The sequence below is a fragment of the Chelonus insularis genome, unplaced genomic scaffold, assembly GCF_013357705.1.
Source record: "Chelonus insularis isolate UGA/USDA-ARS -01 unplaced genomic scaffold, ASM1335770v1 contig_88_pilon, whole genome shotgun sequence".
Taxonomy (NCBI): Eukaryota; Metazoa; Arthropoda; class Insecta; order Hymenoptera; family Braconidae; genus Chelonus; species Chelonus insularis.
Genome location: NW_023276776.1, coordinates 4,428,748 through 4,443,666, shown reverse-complemented (window position 1 = coordinate 4,443,666; position 14,919 = coordinate 4,428,748). Strand labels below are relative to the sequence as shown.

Below are 14,919 nucleotides of genomic sequence, written 5' to 3'. Positions count from 1 at the left end.
ATTGTCTTGATCTTCTTACATTTGTTCTTCCATAAAATCTGTAGACGTAGCAAAAAAAGTTATGAGCTTGTAATGATAAGGTCTGTTTAACTATCTTTAATTTATAGCTTTTTCACCACTGATTTTGCACTGTTCATTTCTTCTAAATCCATCAACTCATCTATTTCTTTTATATTATTATACTTGAATTTTATTGTTTTCAGACATGAATTTTGATGAGGTCGTATTCTGGCTTTATAAGCAGCTAGAGTTTTATAAAAATACCTAAGACTTTACTCCAACATTAAACTGAATTTTCTTTTATTCATCGAGGATTGAAATATTTAATTGATGTCATACAAAATGAAAAAAACTTACTTGGTAAATAACTTGAACTCTTTTTTATTACTATCAGTCATAAATCAATTGAAGTGGAGTAACGTGATGATTTTTTACAACCGATAAATTTGATAAAGATAATATTACTAAAAAATATTGCATTTTGATTACGGATTCATCATTCAGTATTTGATGTATGTCAACAAACTGATGCGATTCCAGTCACTATTTTTTGATGCGTTAGTTTTCGAATTTTTAAAAGAGCACCAGTGACCCGACTATTTCCGATGGATTGAACCATATCACGCATGAAGTTCATGCAAAGTGCAGGAGGAAATACACTACGCAACCGTTTGAATTCCAATGTCGGTTTCATGAGTAAAATAAAAGTATAGTGTATCTATGTATACAGTTGAGGGTTAAAACTGATAGTAGAGATGCAACGGCTGTATATATCGGCAATATAACGAACTATATGTGCATACGAATAACTGTAGGTAGGGTCAATCGCTTCGAAAATGGTCAAGAGCTCCGGGCTTATTGGAGAAGGGAGAAAGTTAGTTATGATACCAATTTGTTGGCTCCCTCTCGACTCTCCAGTCATGTTCTAGCACTATTAGCCAACAATACTGAAACTTAATTGATGCAGAGACTTGTTTTTATCTCGCTGCAAGTTCCCAAGCGAAAAAGAGAGAAGTTGGAAACATTGCCCTGTCAAGTGCCCGCGAGCAAAACAAACGTTTTGATCTGTGTTCATCAATTAAACAATACCAATTTCTATTTTTTAACCTAGTTTTTTTAATCTCTTATTCAATGATTACAAATATTTTTTCTAACACGAATTATCTGAAAAAAATTTCAGTTTATTGGATTAAATTCAAGTTAAGTAATTAATTGACCTACACCTTGTGTATGAAATGGACAAAGAAGATGTAATTAATTTTGACCCCTATCACTTTCACGCCATTATTTTTTGTCTTGATTTAGCTAGCTTTTCGTGATATATGATGATTAAAACTAATGATCTAGAAGTGTTTTTTTCTTTATCCATAGTCACCTCATTTTTTTATATGTTGACATAATTTAAAATAATCAATACCGTAGATGTTCCAATCTAATTGTATTAAAAGAAATTCTTCTACTTTAAATTGTATTGAGGTTTCATTTGTTTTTACTTGAAAGCCTTTTGCAATTGTATTGGACCATAAACAGTTGGTAAATATACTAGTAGTAAAGATATTGGTTGCCGTACGAAATAACGAGGTAGGTTATTTCTCTAAGGAAGACGACTTGTTAGTCTTTTTTTATCCTTATACACTTTGTCAATTCTAATTTTAAATAGGTAGAGAAACACTTTGGTTGCAGTATATATATATATATATATTCATGCATATACATAGTTACACATACAGCAAGCAGTTACTTCCTACTCTGTAGATGAGAGCAGGCTCAAATGCATTTTCCCTTAGCTTGATGGACTTTGTATATAGTCTAGAGACTTAAGTCTATCACGATAGAATTTGGTTGAATGCTTGAGTTAACCGGGTCGTCCATTAACTTTGGCTAGCTTTATTGTCTATCATTTTCATTTATTATATCACTTTGAATAATTATCTCATTTAATTTAAAATAATGGCTCACTTTAATTGAAAGATATATTTAAGCAAATATATACTCACTTATTTCCAAGTATTTTTGATGAATTGGATCATACTGTTCCCAGTTGACAGATCTGAATCGATTACGCTCTTTACTGATCATCATTGGGCCATCATTTCGATGGTGTTCATAAACATTCGGATTTCTGTAACATATTTATAATTTAAAAATATGTAATTATTATTAACAGCGTCTTAATTTTATAGGTAAATACGAAGTTGATGGTTATTTGGTGTACTTTGGAGAATTCCTGAATTTACGAAGAGTTTCCGGTTACTTTAGAGTACTTGCTAGCTCGCTCCGGACACAGGAAGTAAAGTGCCAGCCACAGTTGTGTTCATCATGGCCACAGGACATTCCTGACATCCTTTGAGCACATGTTCAACACAACTGAGTGATAAACAGGATTGGATGATTAAGGAGAAGGAGTTGACAGCAATCAAGTGTGTACACGGATTTCAAATGAATTTGGTAAATATATTATTTTATTTGAAATTAATTTATAATAAGTTTTAAGTCAATTAAAAAGAAAACTTTTACTGTCAAGTGAAGAGGATTCTTAAATTGTTCTATCGTAATTACAAAAATTTTATTGGAAATTAAGTTAACTTTAATTTTTAACTAGAGGGATAATCCGAGACAGATCGATTGGTTGTGTGATAATCCCGCTAGTTTGTTGGTATCTCAACGTGTCTGACGTCGGATTTGCGCAATTCGATTCCCGTTATCTGGTTATTGAGGGTATAGGGTGTAATTATGCGGTAGCGCACACTATGATGCCCATGTACGTCAATAATCCATCAGATGTACATACATGTGATGGAACATCAAAGAGATTTAGTTTAAAGTCAGGTGGTATTTTTTTAAAGATAATTAATTAATTTTTTTTTCAAATTTCTAAATATCAATAATACATTCAGAGTTAACAGAATTGATGAAATAGTTCATTGAAACATATAGAGGTTCATGCTGATGAAAACGTTTTATTATTTAGTGTGATTATTTGTTATGATAATATGGTACTGGATTTCAATCAAATTAATTACTGAGCTTATTATATATGATATTACTTATTCATCTATTCATACTGTTAATCGTGAATATTGAGTTAGATATGTAATTATAGTGGTACATTTAATGCATACATTTACTGAGCATTTCTTTTTCTAACTAAATTTTACTATTAAATTGTATGTGGATTCAAGAGTTTCTCTAACGATTTAACTTTTAGTCGAATACATCATGAGGATTAAATATAAAATAGAACTATAGACCGTACAAAAGTATTATCGAGTTGGGTTTAAAATTGTTAACAACCAGATTCAAAACTCGGATGAACATTAAGCTCTAGATAATGAGTTCATTGATAAGTATTGTTATAATTTGTATTTTTAGGAAAATCTATAATATTCTAATTATGATAGAATTAAGTAATATTTGAAAAAAAAAATTAATAGTCAAATTTGACTAATCAAGAAACGAATATTGGTTTATCCCACTTCAGCCAACTTTCAAGTACTAAACAATTCTTCGACCAATGAAGATGTCAAAAGCAGACACTGCTGGCGTCTCTGCTCGTTAGTAAGAACGGATTTGGCCTCGAAATCTCTATGTCTCTGATTCACTCCCGTCGTTATTCTCTTGAAATGGAATGGAATTGGAAGCAAATTGGCAGAACGCCTCGGAATTTCTTCATTCGTTTCTAGAAATTGGTGAAGGCTGTAGATAAACGAGCTGTCTGTAGTCATCATAACGTACCTATTTAATTGTGCGTCTATGAAATACATATTAATAAAGGATTATTATTGCACTTTTAATTGCCATTGTAACACTCTCTTCATGATATTTTTGTCATGATAAAATACCTCGACTGTGGAATTTCCATTAGTATTTCGTCAGAGATATGCACTAAAGTGGTTAACGCTGAAAGCATAACCAAATTTCGCGGCAAGACAAGTATTCTGAGCCGCGAATAACTAAATTTCCCTCTTTCTCATCGAGTTGAGAATAAGGGAATGAGATAAGATCCCCTACTATGACGCTAGCACACTCGAAATTCGACGGATAGGCTGCTGAGACACGTAGTTCCAATATCGTCTTAACGCCTGACGACGTAAGAATTTCACTGATAGGCGTTGGGGCGTTCGTTCAACGCCTTTGGGCGAACATCCGTTTGTTCTCCAATTTCCCAAATTCCATTCCACGCTCCAATCGTTTCATTCTCAATAGCCTAGAGGAGTGAGAAAATCTACGATAGATAACTTTTTGGCCTAGAATCTGCACTCGGTAGAAATTGAAATTCGTTTATTTTTCATTCCTTCATTCGTGTATTTTCTGATACTGTTGCAATATTGCCAGTATATCATTAACTTTAGAGCTAATAGACTTGTTTATTTATCTGGAAAAAGTAATTATACATTCATCAAATATAGTTATAAAGCAATACAAATAATACATGAATTTGATATTGATGTTATTTCTGTTTTCATCAGCGTTTCAATTTTTGTCAATGAAATTTTACATAATCAGTATGTGTTTATTCATCATTTAATAGAGTCAGATTAAAAGTTTATGAATATAGGTTGACTCGTTAATAATTTGAAAGTTACATGATGGTACTTAACAAGGTATTCAACTTTCTCGCCCAATTTTGAATATGCTTACGCTTCTACGTAGCATGTTAATGTAAATTACTGAGGGAAGTAAAGAGGACTACAGTGAGTAGATGAGTTTGATGCAAATATTGTTTTATTTAGCGATCCTTGTCTATTGGATTGGTCTGTTAGTAGGTCTGTTGGTTAGATAGTTGTTAAAGCGCTAGTCATTAACGATTTGTCCCGTAATTAAGCTACGCGAGTAGCAAATTTACCAGACTATAAACGACAACGTATATATAGCGATGAACAAGAAAAGCTACGAGCAAGTGTATGAGTTTTAACTATCTCTATTTAGTTGGTGCCCTTTCATGGATTTTACCACACGATAGATAACTTTAGAATCTATTGGGTTGAAAGTTTTATCATTCCTAGAAGATAATTGGTGGTATTTAGGACTTTAGCAATACTATTGCAGTTCCTCTTTTCTGTACGACAAGTTGTCTCTCGTGCCAGCGGATCTACGTGATCGAAATAACGAGGTAATTGGAGCGTCCGCTGGGTGCTGACAATCCCCAAGGATCAAATTGCTTCACGCGAGAAAATCATAGATATTTTCAAAGTTATGTTGCCTCTAAAGTAATAATAAATTTTAAGTATTCCAATCATGCTTGCCATTTGATTCATTTTGATTTTACTGATAGTCAAATTGATATAAGCTTTCGCTTGAGCTTGTGGAAGTAATAATAGCTGTGATTACATTTGTTAGAGCTTTAGATAAGGCATATTGGTCAAATCCTATTGAGTCCTTGAATCTTATTACTTGCAACAGGTAAAGTCAGTGGCTTAAGCCTCAACTTATAAGTTTGCATGAATATTCGAGGAGGAAATAAAGACACAAAGATAGTGAAAAAAGAGAAGGGCAAAAGAGAGAGAAAGAGAGAAGGATTGAATAAACTTAAGGGAGAAGAAATAGCTGGTGCAATCGATCTCAGGTAATTCCAGGAAGCAAATTAAGTAGACCAATCTCAGCGAGGCGATAGAACGTGATTATTCTATTAAGGGGTAAATCATGATATAGAGAAGAGAAAGAGGAGGATGTTGAAGAGTAGATGCAGACAAAATCGATCAGGTAGTAAAATTCGCTTAGAGATGCAGAATTTGGATAAAATGCTGAAATGGTTAATAGCAATTGAAAAAACTAAGAGAGCCAATAATTTCCCGAGAGGTTTCGTGTACTTTAATAGGATCGTATTCAATTAAAACGCTTGATTTATTTCTGGAAGCCAATGAATGGCACTTGAATTGCATTCTGAACTTAATCAATAAAGTATAATAAATAAATAAGTTGTTCAGCTTATTAGTTGGTTGAATAGGAATTAATATTAATAATAAAAAAGGTAATACGCTTATTTGATCAGTGGTTACAGTTGAATCGTAGTCTTAAGCCCATAAATCCTTACATAAATAGAATTGCAATCGTAAACAATAATTTAGCATAATCGTTCGACCGGTGTAGCCGGGGAGTTGAGAGAAACGTAGAGTTAACGTGCACTGGCTCTAGGTTAAACATACAGCTTGCCTCCAATAACCACGAAACCGGCAATCGCAAACAGGGCGTGGAGTCGTGGCCATGCTTCGTGGTACTTTACCGTCGTAATCCTAAAGCAAGCAGCGTATAATGCAGACATACGTGTTAATTACGAAGGGTTAAAGTCTATATGGTGATACGCCATCATCTCCTTAGTCAGACTGTTAAAGAAAAATACTCAGATGTCTTAAAAATGAATATTGATATTTATTTCTTAGGTTTAATTTAATCAAAGTGAGATGTAGGAAAATTTTGAAGGATGACTTTAAATATAAAAGCAAACATTAAAGAAGATAGAGCATATCATTTGTATTTATTATCAGATGTCGAGGCTGTACATAGACCATAATTTTGAATAAATAGGGGTGATACTCAAACCCTCTTCCACTTCCGTAATTCACGTTGACTGACGTTAACTCTGCAGGATTATCCTCGCCATTTCTCTTCTCAGCTTCGTTCTCTCCCTGTCTCAGACACCTCTCCGATCACCGTGAAACAACCATTGCCAGGCAAACGAGCAACTTCAACGTGGTTATGTTGATTTACTTCACTCAATTATCTTGGAATTTTAATTATAGCTTGAGCCGTGTAATACTCTTTGTTCATTTGTTCAATTAATTTTATCTAAGTTTTGTAAAAATATATATATCAACTGTTATGACAAAGTTATTTTATTATTCATATAATATTTGAGTATATGTAGTTTTTTGCATTCATTGGATATATTTTTAAAAGTTTGGAATAACGAATGTGAGTTTATGTGAACTTTTTAATAGAGACAATAACCTATCATAAATTCAACTCTCGTAAATCAACACTATTTTAGTTATTGTCAACGAATGGATAGAGATAGTAAAAGAAAAGAAAACGAAATAAAAGCGCATACACAAAGTCACCACTGCAGTCACACGTCACTGATTCTTGGTTGTTGAGTTTTCTCCCCAGTGCAGGCTTTCTATCTTTGCCTTTTCGTACTGTATATTTTTTTTTTTTTTCCTAAAGTCCAAACTCATATATAAAAGCTTTAGTAGTCTGATAGCAATAAATAAGCATGAAACAAGCTTTCTTAACTTGTTTCTGTACACCAGTAACATATGTATACATTACTTGGTAGAAATTTACCAAAAGTTTGTATTGTCGGTGTTCACTGGCAGCTGCTGTCAGCTAGCTTGACAGCAGTAGAAAGTATTCTCTGTGAATTTTCAAACTAACAGCTTGAAGGCGATTAAATGATAAACTGGATCGGAATAACCAACTCAATTTCAGCTATCGCAGTCTTTAAGCCACAAAGTTAAGCTTTACTGACCACTTTATCTCCTCTTATCAGATAAAATGCTAATTTTATTTAGTCACTATACAAACGACAAAAGAGATCATCATCAGGACCATTCGTGTAGTGATGACACGAGTTCGTTTAATTCTGTAGCTCTGGAACGTTATAAGAGCATGGAGACGATTTAATTCACGTTTGCATGTAGACAGTGAGGGTTGCAAGAAAGGAGAATAAAATGGAAAGAGAATGTAGAGAGTGAGAAGAAGAGATGTGGTCAAGTGGAGAAATGCTGGACTCGACGTGCCGGATGGCTAACCCATATAATTCCACAACCCACTGTGATAATTCCTTTTCCCTGGGAATTTGCATTACAATGAATTGCGAGTAAATGTGCTTAAAATTGTCATATAAAAAATACTAGGGGAAGAGAATATTGTAGTCATACAATTGTAAAATAATGTTGAATTTTTTTTTTTACTTCGTTATTTTTCTTTTTTAACTATAAAACAATGGTATTGGTTTTATTTTATAGAAATAGGCATATTTAGTTGAATTGTTAGAGGTTGATAACAATTTTTTTGATTTTCAATAGTTTACGTAAAATTCGTCAAGCATGGAGATAAAATGGATTTTGCAAGCGAAATCGATAGATAACGAGAGAGAAATGTGACATTCTCGTTTCCGTAGAATTTTTAAATTATCAGAAGAGTAAACCAGACAAATGTCGATTTGATTGATGCGATGATGAAACATGGTTGATGTCAATATAGTTAAATGCTGTCACTTTTTTTTCAATATTTTTCATTTGTTGACAGACGTTGAAGTGAAACGAAAAGATATATAATATGAGCAAACGAAAAAAAAAGTAATTTAATGTGAAAAATGTATTTTTAATGCTTATGGGCGTTTTATTTCATTATATTTCTATAGAAATAAATTGACTAATAGAGATTTATTCTTCTACTTTCATTTATATAATTCTAGAATAATTTGAGTAAGATTTATTCTCATATTTAAATTATGTGTCGTATAATTGATAAAGTTATCATTTTATCTCCCGGACTGAAACTAGAAAAAACCAAGGAATGCAATAAAAAATTAAATATTACAGTATTATTTCAGTTTTTGCTCTCCTTTTTTCAACATAATATGTGTATTTTAATAACGAAGCTTTTTATATTTTTTCACAAAGAATATTTGAGTTACAAATGTTGCAAACTGTAACTAGAATCTATTTCATTTCTAAAATATCTTCATTAACACTGACAAAGAGACGAAAAGTCTGTCATACAGCTAGGAAACTTTGTTCTAATTTTAGCGTAAAATTTTTATGATCGTATATTTTTCATTGTCCATAGTGAAATAACCTTAAAAAATGTTTTAAAAATTGATTAAGATGGAGAAATAGTTTGTTTAAAATTTTTATTATGAAAGAAGTATAAATTTTAAATTAATAAGCATTAATTATTATTTGAAAAGAAAATTTGAATAATGTGATAAGAATAATTAAAAACGTAATGTGAAAAATTGAATTTTCTATAAACAATGAGATATCTGTAGATTGCTGAAAAAATCTACTCTCTCATCTTTTCCTTTGTTTTCTTATATTGTCTGTCGTTTTTTCAAAAGCAATCTCCGTTTTATATCAGAGAATTTTTCTCAAGGGAAATGTATCTTCTGATAATCGGTTTCTGTATGAAATACAGACCGTAGAGTATTATTTCCTAATAATGAAAAATATTTCTGTAAATTTAAAATAATTTTTGAAAGATTTCCTTCAGCATTACAAGAGAATCAATGTCTACGTAGCTATAGTGTCACGTTATCCTGTTCAAATGATTAGAAGTAAATTAAATGAGACTCGAATAAAAAAGGTCAAAAAAAAAAAGTAAAGCTATAACTATTTCTGATGAGTACGTGACGACGAGCGATCTTGAAGACTGATCCCGTGGGATGACGACCACTTCAATTTTCCTCTAATCCCCAGCAGCTGTCTGCGATATCTCAGGGGCATTTGAACATTGGCATCGTGTTCTGAGACCGTAACCTTTCACCTTCTGTTCTCCATCAATAGGTACCAACGGTATATGCGCGACTATAATTCTGCATCGACGAGGTGAATTTCACGTCGCCCGAGGCAACTGTACTGAAATATCGTTGGTTCGTTCGATGCTCGCTTTTGCATATTCATGGCAGGAGGAAGTATTGGAGAATGGAGTAGGGTCGAGGGTCGCGCATATGTTGCCAATAAGTTTGTAACGGGTAATGCTTGGTTGTGAGCACCTGAGTGCGTAGTTGTGTATAGTGGTATCCTTTGATATCGTTCTCGCCCACTACGATGTTTCATTGTGTGCATAGGATTTCTATAGGTAGTACAGACACGCCTGTAATGCTCAGTACACGTTTCCAGGCCAAAAAGTCAATTGCAAGCGATTGCTGTACTTAGATAACAACGCAAGCACGTTTGTGTTTACGTGGAGATAGAGACACTGTGGTGGTGCTGATAAGAGATACATTTCTGGATGATCTAGGTTATTTCTCGAGTAATAATGAGCTAAAAGCATAATGATTAGTAATTCAAGGTAGCTACTAATCATCCCTTTCACAAAGCAGTCAATTAAAATAACATTGAATTGAATTTTATGTTATTTTTGTTTTTCAGATTACAGTTTAAAGCTTGGGAATTTTCACTTAAATTTAATCAATCAACTATTTCATCATCTCTACTCTTATTGTAGATACAAAAAAAAATAATTAAAAAAAACATCCAAGTAGTGAATAAACTCATGGGAGTTATTACCCAGTGGACAGCCTCGAAAATATTTTCACTTTAATTCGAGAACTCACGTTGGAATTCATGAATATGGAAAATTCTGACTCTAGTCTGGTATACTTATTTTTACTATTTTTTTCTTGCTGAATTTTTAGTAGTAATTTTTTCTTTTGACTTTTCACACCGTATGCCGGAATATATACAAGTGCCAGATTATAATTTTTTCGTTCATCAAATTTTTTATCAGATAAAAAGTTTGAAATATTCCAAGATGCATATTTAATTATACTTACCCCGATTTAATAAAGCTTGCAAATGCTTGGATAATACTTTCAGACATAACGATTTCAGATTTAGTATAGTTAGATTTTCGAAAATATCCAAAGCCCTCTACGAGTGGTGCTCCAAAAATATAAGGCAACTCTTCTCCATGAACGGTTCCCATTTTCTGAAAAATAAATTATACTATTTTATCTGCATCGTAAAATGTAAGCAATAATAATGGAACGTTTGTTATTTCTCATAATATTACTGAATTAACACAGTGAGTTTAATTGAAAACGAGCTCATAAGTCATCGGTAGATGGGTTCTTGTAATCAAATAAACCATTCTGATAAACGAGATCGTTACTGAATTATTACTGTGATGTCGCTAAACAATGAGAATAATTAAATATAAATTTCTAGAAATTTTTTCTTTTATTGCCATGTATTATTCAAGTTCGATAAAAGCTGTTCTACATTTAGTAGGTACTTAATTACTCATCGAAAAATAAATTTTAAATGGGCTTTCAGTTTCATTTCTACCATATGTAGTTCTATCCGTACAAGTACTTTCACATTTATAAAATAAATATAGAGAATGAAGAATTTAGTATTTTGGTCTGTTTCAACTAATAACATATCACTGAAAGCTTTGAAGCATACTTTTCATCAAGCCTCTCTAGTGACGATTTCTATTGCCTCACCTGGCGAGATTTAGTATCGATTTTTATTCAATTGTTTTTTATTTTTTATCAAGGCTCAATTCGGTCACATTTCCAGCTCTTTTGGTAGACTTTTGATAAATAAAAATTTATGGAATATTAAAATAATACAATGAAATACTACTGGCAAATAATTAGATTGATTGGCTGAAGAAACTTAATATGATATAACCCTTCGTTCAATTTATCGTTTCTTCTAACTTATGGCAAGTTCCTGACAATGATGGAATTCAGTTTGCGAAACAACCTCGACGAACTGACGCCTTAGTAAGACAATGACTGATACAACCATGTGGAATTCATATCTTCTTACTGGTGTGGATTGTTAGTTTCTGTTTCTACGTATATTAGGTTTCAAACTTTGCCCCAATAAGAATAATTAAGCTAAATTCTCAATTTCTTCATGCTTGGCTTGAATTAGAGGGTTTTTTGTTTCCTTAAGAATAATTAGAGAAATATTTAACTAAATAGATATCGAGGTACCTAATTTATTTCTTATTAAGATTAAGAAGTTGAATAATGTGTAATAAAATTACATGATTACAGTGAAATAGTATATTACGGTATCGTTCAGCGTGGAAGCTAATTGGAAAAAAGTTTTCTTCTTTTATCTTTTAAATAAGGCATCAAAAGAAAATTCTTTTATCAAAGAAAAAAATAATATTACTAGATTTCCTTTAAAAAAAATGTCATCTTCAATAATATACTTTTAAACAGAAATGAGTTGAATTAGTTCTATCATTCGCTTATTATAGATATCAATTATTCTCCATTGAAGTGGAATCATTAATTTTTTCCAGTGTGAAAACGATTTTATACAATTATTTTTTTTTGTTTCAGAATGATTATAGATAAATAGAAAAAAGAATAGCAGCAGAGGTACTCTATTGATATTTCGAAAGTCGTAGGGATTGGAACATCACTGGAAAGTACTTGAAGTGGAACAAGGGCCGATACAATAATGTCTAGAGATGTGTAGACATCAGAACTGTGGAATTGAAAAGGGAGCCAGAAGTTTCAAGTTTACAGATTCTTAGAAATCGACAAAAAGAGTGTCTGGAAATTCTCCGTGGTTACACATACTGATTTACTTGGATCTTCTGTTCTCAATCGATGAAAACGCCGGAGACATAATATACAGAAGCTTTGAACATCGTATTGAATTCGTTCAGCATTCGTTCCACCAAGGATTATTATCTTCTTTGAAGATCTGTCCAGTTTCTTGAACGACGATAAAAGCTTATTTTATTTTTATAACACGTACGTATTGAGTTTTAATATAAAAATAATACATAAAAATTTGAGAAATAATGAACAATTAGATATACTCAGTTATGTGAGTTTATATTCAGTAACATCATTCTCTGTACCGTATTGATTTTACATAACGTCTAAGTCACAGTCACACTAAGCTTGCGGTGAGATCACGAACCGATTAATCGCAATGGTCATGGACTACAGCTATCTGAAATACGACAGTCCAAATGGTTGCGAATCGATAATCATTATCCTCGAAATAATGTCAGAGACGCAAGCGATTGTTTAATATTTCAAATAAATCTTGACATAAAAAATCATTGGATTTTCTCGAAGTTGATTTTTCAAGCCTCAAAATTATGTTTTCAAACTTGAGTGTAGCAGTGTGACCTTTCAAATCAATTTTATCACACAAAGAAGCAAGTTATAGCTGTCTTCATAACTTCAAATTCTTTTAAAGTCTTATTCGAACAAATTCACATGAATATAATAAAAATATATTTTATATGATCCCAAGTTATAAAGTCAAGTATAAAACTCTGAATATTGCCAATCATTGGTAAAGATATCCAATAATAAAAACTTTGATGATAGTCCAATTTAAAGCGCATATTTCTAACAAAAAAAAAATATCTATTTCTGAAATCAATATCATATTATTAAAGTATTGGGAATATTTCATTGTCACATTGAGTTTGTCAATCATCATTTTGAGGTAGGTCTTTTCTATATATAAATGGTTGTCGTGGTCTTGATTTATGAGATGAGAAAAAGATATTTATATATGTCTACTCAGTTAACAAATTGCGAGTGTCATGACGATGGACAGTTTGCGACAACCTGCTGAATTATATTCAAATACTCGGACTTGGGTTGACAGTTGAAGTATCATCATGGGATAGTTTTGATAAAGCTTTTATGACATTATTATATTATATTATTTAATAATTTTTACTATCGAAGTAATTGATGATCATATCATTAATATATTGAGGAGCATGAAAAAATACTTGTTGAAATTTTCTGATGGTTTAGTAATCAGGTCGCAGAGTGCGTGTTATAACAAGATGAGATAACACTTCATAATTGGCAAAATTATCTTTGTGCTTTAAGCACAAGTAACGAATAAAATTCATTGTAAAGCTCTCATTATAAGTACGTTATTATTATTTCTTTCTCTTTATTCTTGTATTTCTTCTCGAGTTCAGTCTATTTCCGTAGTTGTTGAAGAATATTCACTTTGCTTAGTTCGCTTAGACTTAGTTGTAGTGTTAGTGAACCCATTCCATACGGTGTAATTCGAGGAATCCTTGAGTCGTGTGTTGGCAGTATCCCGACACCCTCGCAAAAGTTAGTAGTACAGTATTCAAATTACAGAGGAGAGCGTCTTTCAGACTTTGGTGCAAGTTCGGTAAGGCGTGGGAAAACTGTCTCGTAAGGCACGAGGAAGTTGCTCGAATAGTCGATGTAAAATTTTGGCAAGACTGTTTTCGAAAGATGGAATAGAAAATATAACTTTAATAGAAAAGAAGAGAGTTGAAGAAATATTACAATGTTCACTTTTTTTAAGAAGAGATGAAGAAAAGAAATAGTTTTTAGAAAAAAATTGATTTGAAAAAGAAAAAAAAATTGGCTCAAAGAAAAGTAAGATCATAACTGTAGGAGTTTAATAAGGAAAATCTATTTCGTATCGTAAGAAAATTGTTATAAGATCGTTTACTTTTGATTCAATTCTCCAAGCGTAAAATTCGAATTCACGAAAGTTGGGAAGTACTTACATGGTATACCTACATACATATTTTCAACAAACGTGAGAGAATTGAAGCGAACCGAAACTGGGTTTTATTTGCTATTATTTTGCGCTGAGTTCACTGGTGTAGTAAGTTCTCTACTCCATTTTTCCTATGTTAGATCAGTAAACACGTATTATAGACAAACGAAGTACGTTGACTACGAGTTTCTCGTCTAAAAAGGAACTTCTTCTACTTGAACAAAACGGACAAACGCGCACTACCTTGATATACTCACAGTGAACAAACATTGCAGCAAATTCTTTTTCCATATATGCATCTATCATTCCAACATTTCAAACTGCTTTTGAATAAAATTCAAATATTCTGAAATAAAGAACAAATAAAAAATATAACATATCTCGGAAGAGAGCCAAAGGTGTTTTCTGAATGGCATTACAATGCTCCAAAGACCTCATCATGGTTGATGTCTTTTGCATCGATTTAAATTTAAATGAAAGAGATTACATTTTTTATTCTTTCTACTATCCCAAATTCTCTTGCAATTGCATTGATGTTATTTTATCTGTTTCAGAATTTCTTAAAGTTCATCTTCAGGTGACATTATCGATATTCGAGTGCTGTAAAATGGTGACTGGCTCTTGAGTGTGAAAACGCCTCTAGAAATGTCTTGATGCTCATGAAGAACAATGTCTATCTAGCTTTCTCTGGTTCGTA

At 32.1% G+C, this 14,919-nt stretch overlaps 1 protein-coding gene across 2 annotated transcripts in view; it reads right to left on the bottom strand.

The window, feature by feature from the left end:
* Nucleotides 1-14,919, bottom strand: part of LOC118071981 (neuroligin-4, X-linked-like) — a 132,122-nt gene that overhangs the window by 14,026 nt on the left and 103,177 nt on the right. For both annotated transcript variants that reach the window (XM_035091512.1, XM_035091513.1), the window contains 2 exons: nt 10,502-10,656; nt 1,998-2,122 (listed from right to left, as the gene is read on the bottom strand). In XM_035091512.1, the coding sequence (XP_034947403.1) occupies nt 1,998-2,122; nt 10,502-10,656 (280 nt within the window). The remainder of the gene's footprint in view (nt 1-1,997; nt 2,123-10,501; nt 10,657-14,919) is intronic.